A 24,578-nucleotide genomic window follows, 5' to 3' on the forward strand; every position below is an offset into this window, starting at 1 on the left:
AAGATCTTCATGCAGAATGGAATTGACAGAGTGAAAATTACTACTACAGGAGAGCTATGTAGGACACACTACATTGGACAGATTATCAAAAGAAACCTCAGCTAATGCCATCTGAATTTAAATTGTATCACAGTATCGCCAAGGTTGGAAGAGACCTCGAGGATCATCGAGTCCAACCTGTCACCACAGACCTCATGACTAGACCATGGCACCAAGTGCCACATCCAATCTCCTCTTGAACACCTCCAGGGATGGGGACTCCACCACCTCCCTGGGCAGCACATTCCAATGACGAATGACTCGCTCGGTGAAGAACTTTCTCCTCACCTCCAGCCTAAACTTCCCCTGGCGCAGCTTGAGACTGGGTCCCCTTGTTCTGGTGCTGGTTGCCTGGGAGAAGAGACCAATCCCTTCCTGGCTACAACCTCCATTCAGGTAGTTGTAGAGGGCAATGAGGGCAAATTGTGTGTATGTAGCCATTGGAATGGGCTGCCAGGGGAGGTGGTGGAGTCACCGTCCCTGGAGGTGTTCAAGAGGGGATTGGACGTGGCACTTGGTGCCATGGTCTAGTCACGAGGGCTGTGGTGACAGGTTGGACTCGATGATCTTTGAGGTCTCTTCCAACCTTGGTGATTCTGTGAAATACTGAAGACCGCAGAAACTGCAGAACTCTAAGCTCATCTCCACTGTGCACCTCTAAAAACATATTTGAAGCAAAGCTAGTTTGCATTGCTTTCCAAAGTTTAATCAGCAAAGTCTATATAAAACTACCACATTGTTCACCACATGATACTTTCTGGGTTAATTAGGCCAAGACAAGCTTCTGTACAATTACAAAATAATATGAAACCTTTGAAGAGATAAATAAATTGTAGGTTTCCCACATTTTATTTGAGGGGAACAAACCCTGTGTATATGCACGTGCACATAAGCCCACAGATTCATAGAATGGTTTAGGATGGAAGGGACCTTAAAGATCACCTAGTTCCAACCCCCTTTCCATGGGCAGGGACACCTTCCACTAGACCAGTTTGCCTTGAACACCTCCAGGCAAGCCATATCCATGCCCTCCCTCTGTAACATGTTTCAGATTCTCACCACCCTCACTGTAAAGAATTTAAACTCCAGTCCAAAGCTACCCTCCTCAAGCTCCAATCCATTCCTTCTTGTCCTATCACTACAAGCCCTTGTAAAAAGTCTGTTCCCAGCTTTCATGTAAGCCACTTTCAGGTACTGGAAGGCTGCTATAAAGTCTCTCTGAAGCCTTTTTTCCTCCAGGCTGAACAGCTCCAATTCTTGTGGCCTGTCTCCACAAGGGAGGTGCTCCAGCCCTCTGATCATCATGGCTATCCATCATCAGTAAATTTGCAGATGACAGCGAGCTGGGGGTAGGAGTTGATCTGCTGGAGGGTAGAGAGGCTTTGCAGAGGGAGGACCTCGACAGGCTGGACAGATGGGCAGAGTCCAAGGGCATGAGATTTAACACATCCAAGTGCTGGGTTCTGCACATTGGCCACAACAACCCCATGCAGTGCTACAGGCTGGGGTCAGAGTGGCTGGAGAGCAGCCAGGCAGAGGGGTACCTGGGGTTACTGGTTGATGGTAGGCTGAACATGAGCCAGCAGTGTGCCCAGGTGGCCAAGAGGGCCAATGGCATCCTGGCCTGGATCAGGAACAGTGTGGCCAGCAGGAGCAGGGAGGTCATTCTCCCCCTGTACACTGCACTGGTTAGGCCACACCTTGAGTCCTGTGTCCAGTTCTGGGCCCCTCAGTTTAGGAAGGATGCTGACTTGCTGGAATGTGTCCAGAGAAGGGCAACAAAGCTGGTGAGGGGTTTGGAGCACAAGCCCAATGAGGAGAGGCTGAGGGAGCTAGGGTTACTTAGCCTGAAGAAGAGGAGGCTCAGGGGAGACCTTATTGCTGTTTACAACTCCCTGAAGGGAGGTTGTAGACAGGCAGGCGTTGGTCTCTTCTCCCAAGCAACCAGCACCAGAACAAGAAGAGGACAGAGTTTCAAGCTGCACCAGGGGAGGTTTAGGCTGGAGGTTAGGAAGAAATTCTACACAGAAAGAGTGATTGGCCATTGGAATGGGCTGCCCGGGGAGGTGGTGGAGTCACCATCATTGGAGGTGTTCAGGAGGAGACTTGATAGGGTGCTTGGTGCCATGGTTTAGTTTATTAGTTGGTGTTGGATGATAGGTTGGACTTGATGATCACAAAGGTCTCTTCCAACCTGGTTTATTCTATTCTATTCTATTTATACAGAACTTCAAAAATCATTAACAATCTCTAAGTGGAAATCATTAACATAATCTCTAAGTGGGAGTTATGAAAATCAAGTCATGGCAATGACTTCAAGCAGCGGTCTGTCTGATCTTTTGCTTCATACCCCATACGGTAGCTCACACACTTGAAGCAACAGAAGGAAAAAAACTGGGCATGTGTAACACTGGTATGATCAGTAGTAACAAGCCTGCAAAATGGAAATCTGGAATAAAGTAACAAGAAAATTAAAACAGTACCTTGCTTTACTCCAATTCCTTCAGACTTGCCTGACTGCTCTAATGAAGTACTACTCCATAAACACAAGACTTACACTAACCCAACAGAGCCACAGAAATCAGCTGCCACTTGCTGGTATTTTCCCACTTCAAGCTCACTGTCCCATCTTCAAATTTCATAAATTAAATGTCCTCAAAAGACAAATTCAAATTAATTTGCATATCAAACCCACATCCTAGCATCTGAAAACTTAACCATTTCAAACCCCTTTGGAAGCATTTAATACAAAAGTTGATTTTTGGAAACTTCAGCAATGAAGTTGAATGATTCCAAACTTCAACTGGTTCTAGGAAATCTAATTTTATAGAAAAAGCAGATGTTACTCTGCTTCAGCATCTCCAGCCATCCAGAATGCAGAGCTGACCTGCTTCCCACCCAGATATTTTCGACTACCAAGGAAACTTATTACATTCTCTGGAAGACTTAATATAAACAGCAGGATCTGTAAAGAATGCCCAATGGACAACAGCAGAAGCTACTAAAAGACAACAGTCCAGAACACATGCTCAGCTTGACAGTTCAATTAAAGAAATAAACAGCCTTCCTGAAAAAAACCCCAAACCTCCCCTGTCATTTGATGCCCCTTAGTGCATGGAAGGTAGGATAGCATGTTTGTACCAGATGCTCCACTAGACAAGAATCCTGCTGACATCAGCCTAAGGACCCCCGCCCCATTCCCATTCCTTTGATCCCATCTCATCATTTATGATTGCCTGTGCTCAGCATAAGAAAACATTCCTTCCATACTTCTTTCCCAGATTTTAAAGTTTATGAATTTTCCTAGCACACACCTATTCTAAAATCAAATCCATAGACTTGGAGGATCAATATCTGAGCCATGACAAGACTTCACTGCTGTTTAATTGGTGTAGCTGAAGAGCTCGAGCCCACTCAAAGATGTTAAATCTGACTTTTGGAACAAAAGTCTTCTCTGCAACTTGGAGCACTCAGGTATTAGACCCAGTCTGGTCCACAGCCAGGTAATTGGACAGGGACTCCTATCTGATACAGTCTTAAAAAGCTGTTCCAATAAAGAATCCATCTCAACTGCATCCTTTTCTTTCCTGTTTAAAAGCACAAATACAATACCCAGATACCCCATGCCAAGCGAGCGTCCACCTAAACCAATTTCTTCAAAGTGATCCTCCTGCCTCTCTTTTTTCCTAGCCACATTAATGGGAAATCCCCAGCATAATTTAAAACAAACAAACAAAGCATATGCACACCTACTTGAGGAGGGAAAAAAGCAAAAGATGAATGCAAAGTTTCCATCTGGTATGGAACATACAGAGACGTAACAGCTGTCTCCTTGGAAGCTGGGAATTCAGAAGCAGTAAGGGTAAAGAATCTTGAAACCTTTTTCTGAATACTGGAACAGAAGAGAATGTTTGCACATACCACTCAATAGCTTTTCAATGGTTTCTTCAGATTGGTGAAAGTGGCAATTTCAAGGAAGAAATTAATTTCTCCTTCAATCAACATTACTGTAAGAATCAAAGCTTTAACAGACAAATTCACCCTGGATTGCTTCTCAAAGCATGGGTAGTCAAAAAATAGTGAAAACCAAACCCTTATATTCAAACAGAGGATGGTGATCCTCAGAGGGCAAAAAACCAGCAGGGTTTTCAACCTACATTAAAAGCACAGAAAGGTAAACTTCTGAGTCATTCACACACTGCTTAGGGTCACAGCACATATTTGTTGAGGATCTCCCTGTGATAAATAAAAGCAAGGCTCAGTAAGTTAGCTGTCAAACAGCTTTTTTTTTTCCCCTTTTACTGGAGTGACTTAAGGAGGTCACAAGTGAGAAAGCAAAAGGAATAAGGCTTTGTGTTTTCTTGGCTGAAATGATAAAAATATAAACCACAATACAGGGTGTACAACTTAAGATTTTAAAACTCCTTCAAGCTCAACAGCAGCTAGCAGCTTGTCTCTATTTGCCATCACTCCAGATCAGAAGAGCCCACATGTGTTTGGGGTTTTTTTTTCCCTTTCTTTTTCTTTCTTGCCTTTTTTTTTCCTTTTTCTTCTTTCCTGCCCCTTTCAGTTACACTTGAGCTCTTTGACTGAAAAGGTCTGGAACAGATTAAAAGTCCAACCACAAAATAAAGAGCCTTGGCATGTACTCAAGCCTGTCTGGGATACACATACGCAGTGGGCCCAAAAAGGGAAGTTATGCAGCAAGAAATCCTTATGCAGTCTTTTGGAAGTTTCTAACTTCTTCCAGTTTAACTGCGTGGCCTTCACATTTGATGAGGTTCCAGGAGAGACAAGACAAGTAGCTTTTGCCCTTACAATTAGATTATGCTATTTACAGGAGTACAAAATAGTTCTGAGAAACAAGATTCATCTCTGTCAATTAAAGCCTTTTCCACACTCCTTTTTAATGTCAGCTCATCATTGGAAGCTATAAAGTAATACAAAGAACAGAAAAATACATACCCTGCAAGATTACTTAAGTATATGTAATTGTCCTGCTTCTTTTAAGTGAAAAGACAACACTGCCTTGCAAAATTACTAGTTCCTTTTAAGCCTTATTCACACATTAAGTAATTGTGAAGTTGCAAATTACCTACCCACACACTCCTGCAACATGCAAACAGGTTTGCAACTCTGGCTGGTGTTAAAGCCAGCACGGACATTTGCCAAAGCTGACAACCTTCAGTACATGCCCCACCTTTGGGCTCAAGTTGCACAATGGTTCAACCCGGCTACAAACTGGTGAGTGGTTTATAAACAAAGTGTGACAATCTGGCGTGATCCAGAAGAGCAAACGGATGTTTGAAGGAAGCACTCAAGTCTACCAAACAAGAACGCTGAAATTTCTAACAGCCAGTTCAGAAAAACAGAACAGGACAGCACTGTTGAGTTGTGCAGCTCTCTGTTTATATGGCATTCATGGAGTTAATGCCTCTCCCAAAAGGGGCCCACAGTTGTTGTTAGGTCAACCCCTGTAAAGCTTCAAAGGCTTTGTATCCCCTCAGCCTGACCTACTCAGTGATCTGCACACTGTTTTCATTTAGCTGCATCGAGTCCAAAAGTAAAGCCTGAAAACCACAACGATCTCCTCTTTTTTTTCTTTTCACCCCTACTGTTTTTTCCATGGCTCTGGAAAAATAACTAAAATCTAAAGGAGCTGAAAATAGTAAGTTATAGGGAAAACAAATCAAGGGCAAATTAATACATCTAATAAAGCTTACCCACACAGGGCATGCCATATACAAAACCTAAAGTTGTAATACCTCCTTAAACACAGCAGAAAAATCACTTGGTGGATTTAAGAAACTAGTTCAGAGGCTGTTGTGATTACATGCTATTGCAATTCATAGTAATCAGTGCAGCCCTGCTCTTCATACAGACCAAACCCATCAAGAATATCATTAAAGTAGAAACAGAACAAGTAAATTCTCTCCATACTGTTTAAAACAGGAAGTTTTGCCGTGATCATCACTGTGACAAGCTGGAGTTATGAGCTGGTATGTTTCAAGTGTATTCAAGCAGCATAAAATGTTACTCTGTGACAATGTCCTCTGCAAGACAGCGCAAAGGGAAGTAAATATTTGTTTGGGAATTAAAAAGAATCTTCAGGGTTTCAGTTTTTACAATTTTAAAGGGAAGAGTGAGCTTGGCTGAGACTGTCTCTAGGTAGTTCCTAAATGCCCCCAAGTTTGGGAGCTGTATGGTGACACAGGCTGTGCAGGGATATATATGCTAATCCTTTGTTGTTGTTGCTGTTTGTTTCTTTTAACCTTTTTTTTTAAATATTGATTTAAAGAAAGTCTCTGTAATTCAAATTAAAATATGGGGAGGCCTGTGGATGTGGTCTACCTAGACTTCAGCAAGGCCTTTGACACCGTCCCCCACAGCAAACTGCTGGCTAAGCTCGTGGCTTGGACCGCAACACTCTGTGCTGGGTTAGGAACTGGCTGGAGGGCCGAGCCCAGAGAGTGGTGGTGAATGGTGGCACATCCAGCTGGCATCCAGTCACCAGTGGCGTCCCCCAGGGATCAGTGCTGGGCCCCATCCTCTTTAACATCTTCATCGATGATCTGGATGAGGGGATTGAGTCAGTCATCAGCAGATTTGCAGATGACACCAAGTTAGGAGCAGATGTTGGTCAGTTAGAGGGTGGAAGGGCTCTGCAGAGGGACCTCGACTGACTGGACAGATGGGCAGAGTCCAATGGGATGGCATTTAGCAAGTCCAAGTGCTGAGTGCTGCACTTTGGCCACGGCAACCCCATGCAGGGCTACAGGCTGGGGTCAGAGTAGCTGGAGAGCTCCCAAACAGAGAGGGACCTGGGGGTGCTGATTGACAGCCACCTAAACATGAGCCAGCAGTGTGCCCAGGTGGCCAACAAGGCCAATGGCATCCTGGCCCGCATTAGGAATAGTGTGGCCAGCAGGAGCAGAGAAGTCATTGTGCCCCTGTACTCTGCATTGGTTAGGCCACACCTTGAGTCCTGTGTCCGGTTCTGGGCCCCTCAGTTTAAGAAGGACATCGAAACACTTGAACGTGTCCAGAGAAGGGCAACAAGGCTGGGGAGAGGCCTTGAGTACAAGCCCTATGAGGAGAGGCTGAGGGAGCTGGGATTGTTTAGCCTGGAGAAGAGGAGACTCAGGGGTGACCTCATTGCCTTCTACAACTACCTGAAAGGTGGTTGTAGCCAGGAAGGGGTTGGTCACTTCTCCCAGGCAACCAGCACCAGAACAAGGGGACACAGTCTCAAGCTGCGCCAGGGGAAGTTTAGGCTTGAGGTGAGGAGGAAGTTCTTCACTGGGAGAGTCATTCACCATTGGAATGTGCTGCCCAGGGAGGTGGTGGAGTCACCATCCCTGGAGGTGTTCAAGAGGAGACTGGACGTGGCACTTGGTGCCATGGTCTAGTCATGGGGTCTGTGGTGACAGGTTGGACTCGATGATCCTCGAGGTCTCTTCCAACCTTATTGGTACTGTGGTACTGTGATATTTGAATGGTATGATAAAAGGTTTCCAAAACTACGCCTGCAAAATTAAAGCTGAGTGAACTGAAGCGAATCAAAAATTCTGACGCGAGATGAACTTTTACCAAAGCGTGGGTCAAGCCTTGGGTCTAGCCAAGATGTGGTCTTGTTCTTATGGTTTATGTAGTAAATTTCTCCATCCTGGGTCATAGCTTGTTCCCATCCATCGGGGAGTGGGCCTGCAATATAGAAGGAAGGAGTTGATGGCGGGCTCTTGTTTGCTCCAGCTGAAATGGCTCTAAAAAAGATTCCGACATTTCACATATATAACAGTACATGAAACAGAGAGGTTTCAAGCTCCTCTCTAACATTTCTGGGTTAAGGGCAAAGAAATGGCGGGGAGGAAATCATAAGAACAGAAAACATTTCTATGGGTTTTATTTAGGATTTGGAGTTGAGGTTTGTGACTTGTTTTCACCCTTTCTTCTGCTTTCGACACTCCTTTTTGTTATAGCATTATAACACAAAACCAGCAATAAGTCAAGCCTGCCAGAATGAAACCAGCATGAGCACCAGGAAAAAGAATAAGCACAGAGACACTCTATCTCACATGGGAAAGTTCATGTGGTGATTAAGGTCCAGCAGCATCAAGGATGTAACATTGATGAGATGCTGAAATATTTCTTTGTCTTTCACAAACAATTAAAAGAACCTAAAAAATCATTTTCCCTGTACCTCATACCATAGCTTTCTGTGAAAATGTTAAAGGCTTAAGCAAGCAAAAACACAAACCTGCAGAACAGAAGGCAAACGAGCAACAACAAAAGCAAAGGTAAGAAAACACCACAAGCAGACATAGAGACACAGTGCTACAAACAGCAGTGCTACGCCTCTATGAGCAGGAAGGCATAAGCAGGGAAATCTACATTTAGGAGCTGCTAAAAGGATGTTAGGTGATGGTGTTCTGGATTCCATAGCTAATGTCTGAAGACAGAGTCTTGAGGTGTGTTTTTCTTATGTTCCAAATAGCAGCTTTGGAGAAACCCACCTTTCACCAATATACAGTTCATAAAGCACTTATTCCCACCTCTGTAGGATCCTGTACGTTCCCTCTGTATTTTGCTTAGCCTGAAAACTATTCTTTAAGTTAATCTCATCTGTCAGGTGCTTTACAAAGGTATGCATTTTTATACTCATATGTATGGACTTTTAAAAGTACCTCAATTCAGCATAGGAAGATCTTGTCTAGATTTCTTCAGGTTTAAGTACAACTGAAAGACGATATAGCAAAAGATCAACTACAAATGTTAAGAATGTAGAAGAAATTAGCACAAGAACTGCTGCAGGAAGCCATTATATTTCAACCTCTCCTTCCACTCTTCCTCAGTGTAATATTATAATACATTAGCAAAAGCCATCTGGCTGGTCAGACTTGGACTAACAGACCGTTCTGTATAATGTAAGATACATTAAGTATGAACTAACATCACAATTTCACGACAGTCAGCTACACACACAAAAATATGTGTATGCATCTGGTACATGCCTCAAGTACCTACTATATCCACACTCAAACTACATTAGCTCTGCCTGTGATTTTGTCCTGAAGTTGTACTCCTCTTGAAGACTTTGCCTAAGGCTGGGGTGAGGGTGGAGGGAGCAGAAGATTTGTTTCCTCAAACTCAAACGTCATAAAGAGTAAAATAATCATTTAATTGCACTACAATAATATCCAAAGTCATAAAACCGGGACAAGAATTTTCTTACTGTAGCTTCTGAAGATCTGCAAAGTACCTTTCTAATTTAAACCTTTTCATTTTGGCTCAGAAAGCTGTGCTTTTCTCTAGCAACTCTACCACATCATTAGAGCCACAGGGTTTTGAGTGAGGAAAATCAGTGTTCTAATCACTGGGTATTTTCTTCACAAGCTTTAAGTGCCTCACACAAGTAACAAGAGGAATCAGAGGCTAGTGAACAGAATAAGCAAGAAAGAGTGACAACACTCCAAAACTTTCATAAAGTCTAATAATCACAGGGCTTTGATGCAGAATTACAACCTCAAGTGCAAAGAACCCTGTACTTTGCTACCAGACCTAAAGACCAGCCTGCTGATGAGTGAGATGCTATCTTGTAAAACTGAGGTACAGGAGCACAGCAACGTGCCCCACATCATCCAAGTACAGAAACCAATAAAGAGCCAAAAACGTTCCTCGACTGCTAAGCCTATGTGCTGGCCATGTGGGCAGACCTCATCACTACCATTCTCCTTCAGAGTCCTTCCAAGTTTTACATCCCTTGACATGAAACTCATCAAGAAACTATCTTTTGAACTGCAAAGCCAAAAAAATCAACTGGCTCTAGAAAAAAACCACCCAAAACAATAACATGAGCTTTGAGGCGTCAGCCCTGCTGAACACTGAGTAAAGCATATGCTGGTCCAGCATGCTCTTCTGCAGTAAATAAGAGCAAAATGCTTTTGAAACAGGGTGCCAGGAGTTGAACAGTCCACCTACGTGGTAGAACAATGCTGTTTATGAGATTTAGTGATCCATCTTGAGGAGAAAGTTCTTCACAGAGAGAGTTGTTAGCTATTGTGTACTGTGTATTGAGTACTGTGTCCAGTTCTGGAGCCCCTATTACAAGAGGGATGTGGAGGTGCTGAAACGTGTCCAGAGAAGGGCCAGGAGGATGATCAGAGGGCTGGAGCACCTCTCCTATGAGGACAGACTGAGGGAGTTGGGGCTGTTCAGTCTGCAGAAGAGAAGGCTCCCAGGTGACCTAATTGTGGCCTTCCAGTATCTGAAGGGGGCCTACAGGAAGGCTGGGGAGGGACTTCTCAGGATCTCAGGTAGTGATAGGACTAGGGAAAATGGAATGAAGCTGGAGGTGGGGAGATTCAGGCTGAACGTGAGCAGGAGGTTCTTCCCCATGAGAGTGGTGAAACCCTGGAATGGGTTGTCCAGGGAGGTAGTTGAGGCCCCGTCCCTGAAGGTGTTTAAGCCCAGGCTGGCTGAGGCTCTGGCCAGCCTGATGTAGTGTGGGGTGTCCCTGCCCATGGCAGGGGGGTTGGAACTAGATGATCCTTGTGGTCCCTTCCAACCCTGAATGATACTATGATACTATTGGAATGTGCTGCCCAGGGAGGTGGTGGAGTCGCCGCCCCTGGAGGTGCTCAAGAGGGGATTGGATGTGGCACTTGGTGCCATGGTCTAGTAGGCATAAGGAGTTGGGTGACAGGCTGGACTTGATCTTTGAGGTCTTTTCCAACCTTTTTGAGTCTATGATTTTATGATCTTACTAAAGACAAACCTAAGCAAGGCTCTCATTTTTCTAATTAAAATGCACAGCTGTGGACAGGACAGAAAATATCTGCCTGCCCACCTGTCTGTCATAGCAGCAAGCCTTCCTTGCTCAGAGCCACCAAGGGCTGCAGAAACAGTATGTTTCTCTCTAGAAACGTTTGGCATTGATTGTGATGTTCCTTTCTTCCTTGGCCAGTAACCGGTCTTGTGTTTCTGATGTCATCCCCACAAGTTGACATGCTAGTTCAAACACTGATTAGTACTTTTTTTGTGAGCAGTTGTGAAACCAGAAGAGTGTCATGTCTGGTTTTGTAACTGGCAGTCTGACACATACTTTATTGCAGACAAGTAACAGGGAAAAATGGAAAACCATGGTTAAGAACAGCAGATACACTCACTCAGGGCATCTGGGACAATTCCCTGTAATTGCACGTCACTGTTCTCCCAAAAAAGCTTTATAGCAACAGAATCAGCAGCATAGCTAAGTGCCTCAAGGTATATAAACTATATTGCTACCCCTTGGGCCTTCTCACTAAAATTTCTATAGTTGCTGGAGCCTGTGTTGCACAAAACACAGACAAAACCCACAAACCCCTGGCCATTTAGCCCAGGCACCTAGCCTAGGGTGATGGACCCATCTAGCTGCTGAAAGCAGCACATTTAGTGACTGTCAGACTCTATAAACTTTTAAATAAAGCCCCTGTACACTGCACTGGTAAGGCCACACCTCAAGTACTGTGTCCAGTTCTGGGCCCCTCAGTTTAGGAAGGAGGTTGACTTGCTGGAGCGTGTCCAGAGAAGGACAACAAAGTTCATGAGGGGCTTGGAACACAAGCCCTATGAGGAGAGACTGAGGGAGCTGGGGTTGCTTAGCCTGGAGAAGAGGAGGCTCAGAGGAGACCTTATTGCTCTCTACAACTACCTGAAGGGGGGTTGTAGACAGGCAGAGGTTGGTCTCTTCTCCCAGGTAGCCAGCACCAGAACAAGAGGACACATGCTCAGGCTGCGCCAGGGGATGTTCAGGCTGGAGGTGAGGAGGAATTTTTACACAGAGAGAGTGATTGCCCATTGGAATGGGCTGCCCAAGGAGGTGGTGGAGTACCATCATTGGAGGTGTTCAGGAGGAGACTTGACAGGGTGCTTGGTTGCATGGTTTAGTTGGTTGGGTGGTGTTGGGTGATAGGTTGGACACGATGATCTTGAAGATCTCTTCCAACCTGGTTTATTCTCTTCTCTTCTCTTCTATTCACTGAATACACACAGAGACCCCGCAAAGTATGGTGGCTGTGAATAGACACTTTGCCTCCAAGGAACTCAGATGATTTCATGAGCCAGATTCTGTCTACTCATCAGTGCCAAAGGATCTCTCTCTTACAAGTACTTTTGCAGTCTCCCCTCGAACCTTTGTAAACACTGATCACCAACAATATACCCCTGCGACGTTGTCTCCTACTAGTTCTGTTTGGCTCCTGAACACAATCAGAACCATAAGCTCATAATTCTATCAAAATATTTGCACAGGGAGAGACAACCCTTCTAGGGAACTCACCATTAACTGTGGTACTTTTAAAGATAAGGTCATCAAAAAGTTAGATTCCAGTTTCCCAATGTAAGCCGTTGTTACAGAACTACTGATAAGGCAGATTTCTGTGACTAAATATTTATACAATGCTGTAACTTAACATAAATACATGTCATTTTAAAAGTCCATGTGCATGCCTCCATTTTTTGTGAATTTCTACTTCCTCATACCCCAAGAAATGCAGAGTCTTGAATGCAAAGCACAGCTCCCTGCTCTGTATCTAGCTGTTAAAAGAATACACCTAGATGACCTAGGAACTGGAACATCTATTTCATGAGCCGAAATCATCCTCACCTGATACACTGATTTCTAGGCACATCCCTAATCTTTCACTGTGAAAGCTGAAATGTTTCCCTTCAAATGGCCTGCATCAAGAACAGTGTGGCCAGCAGGAGCAGGGAGGTCATTCTGCCCCTGTACACTGCACTGGTTAGGCCACACCTCGAGTACTCTGTCCAGTTCTGGGCCCCTCAGTTTAGGAAGGAGGTTGACCTTATTACTGTCTACAACTACCTGAAGGGGGGTTGTAGACAGGCAGAGGTTGGTCTCCTCTCCCAGGCAGCCAGCATCAGAACAAGAGGACACAGTCTCAGGCTGCACCAGGGGAGGTTCAGGCTGGAGGTCAGGAGGAAGTTTTACACAGAAAGAGTGATTGCCCATTGGAATGGGCTGCCCGAGGAGGTGGTGGAGTCGCCATCGCTGGAGGTGTTCAGGAGGAGACTTGACAGGGTGCTTGGTGCCATGGGTTAGTTGATTAGGTGGTGTTGGATGATAGGTTGGATATGATGATCTTGAAGGTCTCTTCTAGTCTGGTCTGGTCTGGTCTATTCTATTCTACTCTATTCTACTCTATTCTATTCTACTCCCTATCACTGTGATTCCAAACGTGTTTAAAATGACCAAAGTCTACAAAATTTACCTGAAGTCCCTCTTTGTTCCGTGCAATCAGTAACATTTACAAACAGACATCAGCAAAAAGGGGGCAAGTTTTGCAGCTGAAGAAGGAAATTAACATTACTGTCATCCAGATACTTAGAAACTTGTTTCCCCAATATCTTCCATGTAGTGTTGACTGTACACAAAACAGAATGAGTGGTTACACAGAGCAGAAATCTGCAAGTGAAGTGAACAAGAATTTAAGAGCTAGAACTTCTTTTAGTAACTGGCATACTCCTCCTCACCCTCCCAGCCCCCAAGGGGAAAAAAAAAATCCTCAAGAGTTATGAATTGGAATGTCCACTTTCCTACCAACATTTAACATGGCACTATGGCCCTACTGCAAGTGGCAATGCAATTACACTACAAACTTTCACCAGAAAGCCAAAACTACAACGTAACAGGGAAGACAAATGAAGACAAGGACAGGTAATCCGCTCCAAAGCTAGTTATCTCATGTCTATGCGCAAGCAGGAGAGGATAAGGTAAGCAGTGCTGGCAAGCATGATTCAGGAAGTAAAAGTATCTGAAGAATGGAAGCATGTAACTGCAATTATTATCCCATCTCTGTTGCAGCAAGCACAATCGTTGAAGAAAGGCACTGACTGCTTTCAAATGTATAACTTCACCTCAGTAAGAAATGTACAGGAGAGGTCCTGCAGAAGGACAACAAACCATCATTACTACCTTCTTTGATTTTTTCCCCCCCTCTAAATCAAGAAAAAGAATGGTTAGAAACACAAAGTCAGAGCAGTCAGGCCTAATTTTGCCATATGTTGCATGTTTAGAAGGAACAAGGTTGTTTTCCTTCCATTATTGATGTGAAGATGCAACACTATTTCACAGCAGACTAACCAACAAACGCCATCTCAACGAGCAGTGTCTCTCTGCACACATATAGCCCAAAACATTTCAGTTGATTACGTGTAGTAGCAAGCTAAGCTCAACAAGACCGAGACAAAATCAAAGAACCAATACAAGCAGGAAAAAAGTCCTCACTCTCCACATATTGATGACTTCCTGTAAAGGAAGCATGCTAACTAACACTCATAAAGCATTTTGTTAACAAGATCATTGCCTTCACCCTTACCACACCTTCCAGTTTTGCTTTCTTCTCATTCCCCCTGAGTTCCACTTATCCCATTTACCCGGAAAATGCAACAGGATTATCTTCAATTTCAGTAGCTCTCAGGGTTCTACTCTCTCTCTCCCTCCTTCAGTTTATTTTCCTGTTCTTAGTTCTAGCTAATGACTAAAATTCTAGCTGGCTGCATTGATAGAGCTTCCAATGGCTTTCAAGACAGGCCTAAAAATCTTCTTACGTTTCACTGCAGCAGCTTTACTCACATGCTCCTATGGCAGTCTGCAATTAAAGAGACTAAAACTGGGACAGCAGCTTCTGATTAAGCACTACAATTAAATGAGTGCTATGCAAGAATGAGCCATACAGAAAGGAAAACATTCTCCCTTGTGGAATTTTGGACATTTTTTTTTGCAAGTCAGTGACCTCCAGCTGTCACAATACTTACACTTGGGTTCTCCCGGTATCTTTCATGAAAGGCTCTGAGAGGACTAGGGCATGTTTCATTGCCAGTAATGTTTCAAAACAGGAAACCTCTGTCTTAAAGGTCTCAACTTCATTTCCCAGTGCTGGAGGATGAATATCCAAATTAGAATATTAAGTGGCCTTGTATTTGTGACGTTAGCACTCAGATTAAGCCCCACTGTGCTGAAGTGGTAGGTTACCTGATTTTTCCATTTGTCTCAAAGACTCTTTACAAGGCCACCAAGGAAGCCTAAGTTACCACAAACTCAGTAGTAAAAAGCCACAGAACCAGATATGAGCCTTTAGTCAAAACAAATATACATTTAAAGTTAGTACATAAAGATTTGCCAAATCAGGTATCAGAAACAGAATCATATCCAAAAAAAGGCAGGTTCAGTATTATTTAATTCAAAACAGACTTTTGTTAAATGCAAGGAAGTTAAGGGCAAGCAGGTGCATCCAAAGAGCCACTCCCAAGACATGGTACCTCAACTGGTTTAAGCTTATAAAACAAGCAATGCTACATAAATATGCAATGATATACACAGGAGTTCTGATTTCTTCCTGTACTTTATCAAATTCAGAGCACTGGGGAAAAATGATTTTACAAGATTTTCAGTCCCTCTTCAATACAGTATCATCTGTGAAATGGAAAACAAATGCTCCATGAACTTGTATGCAAATAAGCAATTTCTCAAGGCACAAGAAAACCCATTTTAATGTCTCTTATTTATTGCACAAGCACTTGCTCACACATCAATTACATGCCAATTCTTGATCTTCTTCTAAAGGCAGTCCTCATGTACTGATTACTCAATTCTCTCTTTAGATTTTTACCCTTACAAATAACCAGCTTTCCTTTCCAGTTTTTGTTTGGTTTTTGTTTGCTTTTTAGCTAGGGTCTAAATACATAAAGTGAATCCTGTTTCACCATCAAAACTCTTTGCTGTTAATTCTTGGTACAATGGAAGGTTTGAGGAATTATCTTAAAATATAGAATTCTATCACTATTCAAACACCAAGCATGTAGTTTTAGCATACATAGGAGGAGCCACAAGGTGAAACAGACCAAAGGAATCGACCATGCTTGATGAGGCTCTGAGCAACTTGGTCTAGTAGGAGGTGTCCTTGCCTGTGGCAGGGGGATTGTAACTAGAGGGATATGGAGGTGCTGGAAGGTGTCCAGAGAAGGGCCACAAGGATGATCAGAGGGCTGGAGCACCTCTCCTATGAGGGCAGACTGAAGGAGATGGGGCTGTTCAGTCTGCAGAAGAGAAGGCTCCAAGATGACCTCATTGTGGCCTTCCAGTATCTGAAGGGGGCCTACAGGAAGGCTGGGGAGGGACTTCTCAGGATCTCAGGGAGTGATAGGACTAGGGGGAATGGAATGAAGCTGGAAGTGGGGAGATTCAGGCTGGATGTGAGGAGGAAGTTCTTCACCATGAAAGTGGTGAAACCCTGGAATGGGTTGTCCAGGGAGGTAGTTGAGGCCCCATCCCTGGAGGTGTTTAAGCCCAGGCTGGCTGAGGCTCTGGCCAGCCTGATGTAGTGTGGGGTGTCCCTGCCCATGGCAGGGGGTTTGGAACTAGATGATCCTTGTGGTCCCTTCCAACCCTGACTGATACTATGATACTATGATATTCAAGGTCCCTTCCAACTTACAGTATGCTATGATACTAAATTTTTTCCTTTCTCCACTTCTTTTTCCTCAGAAATGTCTCTGCAAAACCATCATCTTTATTGCTGCAGGTTTCCCAGGATATATTTACAGTAAAAATAATCACAGCTATTACATTTTCACATCAGAGCCTGAGATCTTAATTGCTCTGAATCATGACTTCCTGAACCTCAACAGGACTCTCATTTGTTTCAGGATAATCCAGCCTCCTAGTGTAGCCAGCAAAGCGTTTGATTGGCTTCTCCTCTAATACTCAGTCATGAACACACAGTTTGGTCATGCCTGTTAATCTTTGGGTATTGTCTGCAGCATACGAATTGCAGAATGAAACAAAGCTGTCTAAGTGGACAACAAAAAGCAGCAACAGAGAATAACCTCTGTGAAATACAGAACAGCAGACATAAACAAAATACAACCAGACTGTGAGAAAATAAATAAAGCATGAACCTCAGTGACACACAGAAGGTGACAAAGAGCGCAGCAGTAAAACTAGCACAATAGAAGTCTTAAAACATATAGCAGATTCTATAGCAAGAACAAGCACGCTTTACTGCTCTCTAATGAAGCCCCACCACCCAGACTAGCTGAAAAACAATTCTATATTCCAGGTAGTGTCCTCCCTACTCTAGTCATGAGGTCTGTGGTGACAGGTTGGACTCGATGATCTTTGAGGTCTCTTCCAACCTTAGGAATACTGAATACTGAGAAGGTGTCAGGCTTCCTCAGTTAGAGGAATAATTATCATGCTACAGGAATTTGGAAACAACAGGAAAATGAGAGGAAAACCAAAACATCTCTGCTTCTCAACAAGAATTTCCAGGTGTTTGCTCTATCCATTTAGGGAAGACATGAAAAAATGAGATGCTTTAAACAAACATAGGAAATGTAAATTAATGGGACTATGCAAAGCCTAGTAAGTGAGCAAGAGGAGGCAGAAGAACACTGCAGAAGCACAACAGTTTTAATGTAAATTGACACTCAGTGGAAATTCTAGTCTTCATGAGCTGAATGACATTTTCAATCAGAAGAAACTAAGACAAAAATTCTGCTTCTTCAAATGCTTTAATAATCCACTTGAAAAAAAATAAACACATAAACCAAAGAACTATAGCATATTTGCTGTTGACATCATAAATATTAACCAAATTCTCTTACCTCCCATACCAGGCTCTTGCTTGATGCACCAGACAGCAATAAATTTAAAGCTTAAAACCAGGACAACTGTGAAATTTGTACTTCCTCCTCCCCAACTGAAAATAGCTTGCAGTCTCTTCATACATATCATCTTATTCAGAAATACCAATTTTACTTACCTGATGCTGAGTTCATGATGTTCTGCTGCACAGAAGGGCTGGTGGGTGCTGTAACATTCATCTGAGAAAGCATGGCCTTCCGAGGATCTTGCCATGTTGTTGTCTGATCGATGTGACTAAGGCAAAAGAAAGTGAGAGTTAGAAGAGTCACGCATGCGCAACAATGACCTGCTAAGCACAGAAAGTTTAACAACAAAAGGTTAAGCCTGTTCACAACAACCACATTAAAACCCAAGAAAGAACCATTTGAATTCTCTCCAAACATCAGAGTATGTCAGATTATGAAACCCTTACTCCAGCCACCAACACTTTCCCAACAACATGCATCTCTGGAATTCTGGAATCTCAAGTACAATCCAGGAACTTGGCATGATGAGTTCATATTCATTGCTTAGGGAACATCTCTGCTATGAAGAAAGGCTGAGAAAGTTGGGGTTATTCAGCCTGAAGAAGGTTATGTGGGCACCTTCTTGTGACCTTTCAGTACTAAAAGAAGGTCTATAAGTAGGATGGGGAACAGACATTTTAGCACACCCTGTTGTGACAGGACGAGGAGAAATGGTTTCTACACAAAAAGGGATTTAGGCTAGGTATAAGGAATAAGGAAGAAATCTTTTACAAGGGTGGAGAAACACTGGCACAGGCTGCCCAGAGAGGCAGTAGAAGTTCCATCCTTGCAAACATTTCAGGTCAGGTTGGGCCAGGCTCTGACCAGCCTGATCTAGTGAAACACATCCCCGCTCACTGCAGGGAGGGTGGACTACATGACCTTTAAAGGTCCCCTCCAATGCAAACTATTCCATGATAGTCCTTCAAGAAGGCAGTCTAAGTTAACTAAGTCAAATACATTAGAAGAGATGAATCCCAAACTTTGTTTATGTATTTGCACAATCACAACATCCAAGATCTCTGATCATAAATCAAGACCTCATCTTAGGTCAAACTGTATGAACAGAACAGAGTATTATTTGCTCCCTGCCCTAAGCAACTAATTGCTATGCCTATAAAACTCACTAATAAAAATCTTGACTCCAATTATTAAGTGGTTTTAACACATCCTCTGATGCTCAAAAAGTAGTCATCCCCCCTTCCCCAATACTAAATTTCATAACTAGTTCATCATGTCAAACACCTGAGAATGAATAGATACAAACCCAGAATATCATGAAATGGGGCAGTAGTTACCCAAACCAATTACTTATGTAGAATGATTTATTTGATTCTGATCACTGAAGGGACTTTCTGTCATAAGGCAGAGGGCATGAAGCAGTGGCTTTTAAAAAAAAAGGTTTAAAAAATGTCCATTTCACCTTCTTTAAATATACACACAACCAATTCCAGGTCAAGGAGTTACGTACACACTGCAGCTGGGTCACAAAGTAGTCAGGAATACTGCTTGTACAAAAATGTAACAGTAAACAAAGCTCTGCTTTGTCTCCATGTGGCAACCACTGTCAGTTTCCCCTTGTGTACAGGAAACCTGTTAGTGCAGCATTAATTAAAAGGGTGTCACTGCCCTGTTAAGTTTCCACAACACAGCCCATTTCATGCAGTTACTATTAAGCACCCTGTGTCTCTACTCGCATATGTTTTCCTACATTCAACTCCACAGAGAAGCATACCACACACAGTAAGATTTCTTTATTTCCTTTTTAGCCTATTTATTTATAAAACAGGGCACAACACAGTAAAGAGTGCCCTGTATATACTGGGCTACACAGAAACCTTCATATTGGAGAACGCTTTTACACTCTTCTGGTGGGCAATTTTGCAAAGCAATGAAACCAGGTAAAGATAATACAGATGTAAAAACACACTGCACAGTAATGCTTCACAGGCCATGTGTTGAAATTACAGTACCAGCATGTGCTGTTCCTCCCTTCTCTTTCTGATTTGTTATATTTGCTCAGCTCAGCTCTGGGAGCAGTGGAAACTGGGAAAACACCACTGCACCCATGATAACACACTCATTTGTTTCCATTTAATTCCTATTAAAAAAAATCCATGTAGCACTGTGAGCTTATAAAGTATCTACCAAAGGTACAGCTTTTACAGCCTTTGTTTTTATATGCTATTCGAGTGTAGAGTAAGAAATAATATCGCTGCAAGTCCAAGTGCCAGGTGCTGCACTTTGGCCACAGCAACCCCATGCAGAGCTACAGGCTGGGGTCAGAGTGGCTGGAGAGCTCCCAAACAGAAGGGACCTGGGGATACTGACCGACAGCCACCTAAACATGAGCCAGCAGTGTGCCCAGGTGGCCAAGAGAGCCAATGGCATCCTGGCCTGCATTAGGAATAGTGTGGCCGGCAGGAGCAGGGAGGTCATTGTGCCCCTGTACTCTGCATTGGTTAGGCCACACCTTGAGTACTGTGTCTAGTTTTGGGCCCCTCAGTTTAAGAAGGACATCGAGACACTTGAACGTGTCCAGAGAAGGGCAACAAGGCTGGGGAGAGGCCTTGAGCACAGCCCTGTGAGGAGAGGCTGAGGGAGCTGGGATTGTTTAGCCTGGAGAAGAGGAGGCTCAGGGGTGACCTTATTGCCCTCTACAACTACCTGAAAGGGCAAGTTTAGGCTCTAGGTGAGGAGAAAGTTCTTCACCGAGAGTTGTTAGCTATTGGAATGGGCTGCCCGGGGAGGTGGTGGAGTCACCATCCCTGGAGGTGTTCAAGAGGGGATTGGACATGGCACTTGGTGCCATGGTCTAGTCATGAGGTCTGTGTTGATAGGTTGGACTCGATGATCCTTGAGGTCTCTTCCAACCTTGGTGATACTGTGATTACAGGGCCATTTTTGCAGTCAACTGTAGAAACACACTGAAACAACAGGGTTTTTTTTCTACCATATCTGAATACGGGATAGATGAATGGACTATGAAGAAGCAATTCTTAAGTACCTCCATTCCTGAGCACAAGAACAACACTGTCAATTGCTCACGGCTGCTCAAGAGGCAAGGTATAGGTAATGTCTCCATGGATGGCTATTTAAAGGCAGCAGCAACTTCCAACTTGTCCTAGCTGAGTATTGCCTGAGAAAAGTCAGCATGGTCCTTACTTAACCAACTAAACTCCAATCAGTAGTCTTCTTAAAGAGACACAGAAGAAAAGTCTCAAAGTAAACAAGCTGATCACATTAAAATAATACTAACCGTAAGGCCGGTTCAATAAGGCAAATTCTCCCCCCACCCCATCCCCTCAGCTCTCTGCCTCCTCACCTAGGCATCCATTTTCCCTACACCTTCCCTCAAAACCTTTCTTTTTAACTTCCATCAGATCACGCTACTTACATGTAGAATAGAATAGAATAGAATAGAATAGACCAGACCAGACCAGACCAGGTTGGAAGAGACCTTCAAGATCATTGCGTCCAACCCATCAACCAATCCAACCCACCCAAACAGCTAACCCATGGCACCAAGCACCCCATCAAGTCTCCTCCCGAACACCTTCAATGATGGTGACTCCACCACCTCCCTGGGCAGCCCATTCCAATGGCCAATCACTCTCTCTGTGTAAAACTTCCTCCTGACCTCCAGCCTGAACCTCCCCTGGTGCAGCCTGAGACTGTGTCCTCTTGTTCTGGTGCTGGCTGCCTGGGAGAAGAGACGAACATCCACCTGTCTACAACCTCCCTTCAGGTAGTTGTAGAGAGCAATAAGGTCACCCCTGAGTCTCCTCCTCTCCAGGCTAAGCAACTCCAGCTCCCTCGGCCTCTCCTCATAGGGCTTGTGTAAATCTTATGTAAATCTTACTTGCTCCATATCCTGACGTTTGGAATGCTACATACTAAGAAAATATCTTCCCTTGTTTTGAATAGCAGTACAGAAAAGGTCTAAATGGACAAACCAAGACATCAATAATTCATTTCATTGTCTTTCACTGCATTAAACAGATTTTTTTTTCCATAGCAGCAGCATTACATGACAACTGTCCCAACATTCCATATCTTCTACTTCACAAGACCTAAGTCATACCTTGGTACAGCATTACTGTCAACCTAACTTGCTAATAAAAGGGGGAAAAAAAAGGCAAACTACACCAAACAATGAAACTATAAATGACTCATTATATTTAGTACAGTACTGTCAAACTGAACTGAAGTTCTCCCTACTCATCTAGAATCACAGTTTTATACCATGTGCACAGACCAAAATGAGAGAAATACTCTCAGAATTCAAAGCAAGATCTCTGGGGCAATCACCAAATCTAAGACTTTCTACTTCATATAATAAATTCTCAAAGCCCACATCTAGCTATCTGACCATATCTATTAACTGTTCATTTATATCTAAGTGAAGCAAATCCTTGTTAAATTGGACAAATGGTTGTATAAACTAAGGAAGTCAACTTAGACTGTATCATAAATGTAGGTCTATGGTAACAGGCTTCAGAAAAACAACTCTAAAGCAGCCAGAACATGATAAACATTTGTTAGCAAACTTCTGTCAGTTCTGGTATTAAGAAGAGTGAGTGTTCCAAGCTATGCCACCCCCTACCTTCCAACAAAAAGCACTTGCAAAGTACTATGCATTATGGAGAGAATCAAGCTGTCTCTCTCCCTACACATTGTCAAGTTTTAATCATATATAAATTAATCACATATTCACCAGAACAACTTTCAAGAAGGAAACAAAGTTCTCATTTTATGCACCCAAAGTGTATCTCTGCAGTTACTAAGGATCAGAATTTCTGATTGAATCTTTATTAGCATTAAACACTACCACAAGCCTGAAGATTTGTCAAAGCAAACTTCAACCCCAATTTCAAAGGGTTTGGTTGGGCTTGGGATTTTTTTGGGGGTGTTGAGTTTATTGGTTTGTTGAGGATTTTCTGAGTGGTCAAGGTTTGGATTCTGACTGATTGATTGATTAGTTTTTGGTGTATTTTAAAGCATGACACAAAAGAAGCAGACCCAGGAGCAAAAAACCATCATATTTGTTGCTTTTTATTGAGAACAGCCTTTAGATTACAATAGACAAATAAAATAAGACCATTCCTAAACCCAGAAAACTGATGTGCCTGAGCACAGTGTGATACACCTTCACATCTCTACTCCAGTTGCTGCACTGAAAAGAAGTGAACTGTGTTATGAAAGCCATGTCAGCACACAGCACACACAAAGGACACTCAAAACCTTACCTAAATTCTTCAAGAAAAGCTTATCTAGGAGTCTGGAGGTTTGACATTCCGTAGTATTTATTGCAACTACAGCACCCCTGTTGGTAGGCACACTTTTCAAGGTATGTTGAGGACTTCATTAGTATAAGAGAATTCTCAGTCATGGTAAAACAATGATTCTTTCTTCCTCTTTTTTGCCTTTATTAGCATAAAGGCATATATGGGGCACAGCTTGTACATCATTGGTAATGAGAGCTTTCACAATTGTCATCAGAGAATCATCATAGAATGGCATGGCATGGCATAGAATAGACCAGACCAGGTTGGAAAAGACCTTCAAGATCATCGCGTCCAACCTATCACCCAACACCACCTAATCAACTAAACCATGCAACCAAGCACCCTGTCAAGTCTCCTCCTGAACACCTCCAGCGATGGTGACTCCGCCACCTCCTCGGGCAGCCCATTCCAATGGGCAATCACTCTCTCTGTATAAAACTTCCTCCTAACCGCCAGCCTAAACCTCCCCTGGTGCAGCCTGAGACTGTCCTCTTGTTCTGGTGCTGGTTGCCTGGGAGAAGAGACCAACCTCTGCCTGTCTACAACCTCCCTTCAGGTAGTTGTAGAGAGCAATAAGGTCACCCCTGAGTTCCTCTTCTCCTGGCTAAGCAACCCCAGCTCCCTCATTCTCTGACCTTAGAGATCATGTACTCCAACCTCCCTGCCATGGGCAGGGGACACTCCTAGCTAGACTTTCTTGCTCAAGGCCTCATCCAACCTGGTCTAGAACATGTCCAAGGAGGGGGTATCCACAACTCCTCTGGGCAACCTACTCCGGAGTTTCACCACTCTTGCACTGAAGACCTTATTCCCATGATCTAGTGTAAACCTACTCTCCCCTCCGCTTAAAACCATTCCCCCTTGCCCCATCACTAAACACTCATGAAAAGTCCCTTTCCTGCCTTCCTGTAAGGGGGTATAAGTAGAAAAGATATTTAGAATATTTAGAATAAACCAGGTTGGAAGAGACCTTCAAGATCATCGCGTCCAACCCATCAACCAATCCAACCCACCTAAACAACTAACCCATGGCACCAAGCACCCCATCAAGTCTCCTCCTGAAAACCTCCAATGATGGCGACTCCACCACCTCCTTGGGCAGCCCATTCCAATGGGCAATCACTCTCTCTGTATAGAACTTCCTAACATCCAACCTAAACCTTCCCTGGTGCAGCCTGAGACTGTGTCCTCTTGTTCTGGTACTGGCTGCCTGGGAGAAGAGACCAACATCTGCCTGTCTACAACCTCCCTTCAGGTAGTTGTAGAGAGTGATAAGGTCACCCCTGAGTCTCCTCTTCTCCAGGCTGAGCAATCCCAGCTCCCTCAGTTTTTCCTGATAGGGCTTGTGTTCCAAACCCTTCACCAACTTTGTTGCCCTTCTCTGGACTCGTTCCAGCAAGTCAACCTCCTTCCTAAACTGAGGGGCCCAGAACTGGACACAGTACTTGAGGTGCAGCCTAACCAGTGCAGTGTACAGGGGCAGAATGACCTCCCTGCTCCTGCTGGCCACACTGTTCCTGATCCAGGCCAGGATGCCATTGG

At 43.7% G+C, this 24,578-nt stretch overlaps 1 protein-coding gene across 8 annotated transcripts in view; it reads right to left on the bottom strand.

Annotated features, from left to right (window-relative positions):
• The window catches only part of YAP1 (Yes1 associated transcriptional regulator), a 112,922-nt gene that overhangs the window by 33,180 nt on the left and 55,164 nt on the right, over positions 1-24,578 (bottom strand). For 4 of the 8 annotated variants that reach the window (XM_068145080.1, XM_068145098.1, XM_068145088.1 and 1 more), the window contains exons 3-4: positions 17,862-17,977; positions 7,630-7,743 (exon numbers count right to left, since the gene is read on the bottom strand). In XM_068145080.1, the coding sequence (XP_068001181.1) occupies positions 7,630-7,743; positions 17,862-17,977 (230 nt within the window). The remainder of the gene's footprint in view (positions 1-7,629; positions 7,744-17,861; positions 17,978-24,578) is intronic. The other 4 variants (XM_068145130.1, XM_068145117.1, XM_068145123.1 and 1 more) reach the window with 1 other exon arrangement.

The sequence above is a fragment of the Melanerpes formicivorus genome, unplaced genomic scaffold (assembly GCF_026170545.1).
Source record: "Melanerpes formicivorus ecotype bairdi unplaced genomic scaffold, bMelFor1.0.p_v2 SCAF_1, whole genome shotgun sequence".
Taxonomy (NCBI): Eukaryota; Metazoa; Chordata; class Aves; order Piciformes; family Picidae; genus Melanerpes; species Melanerpes formicivorus.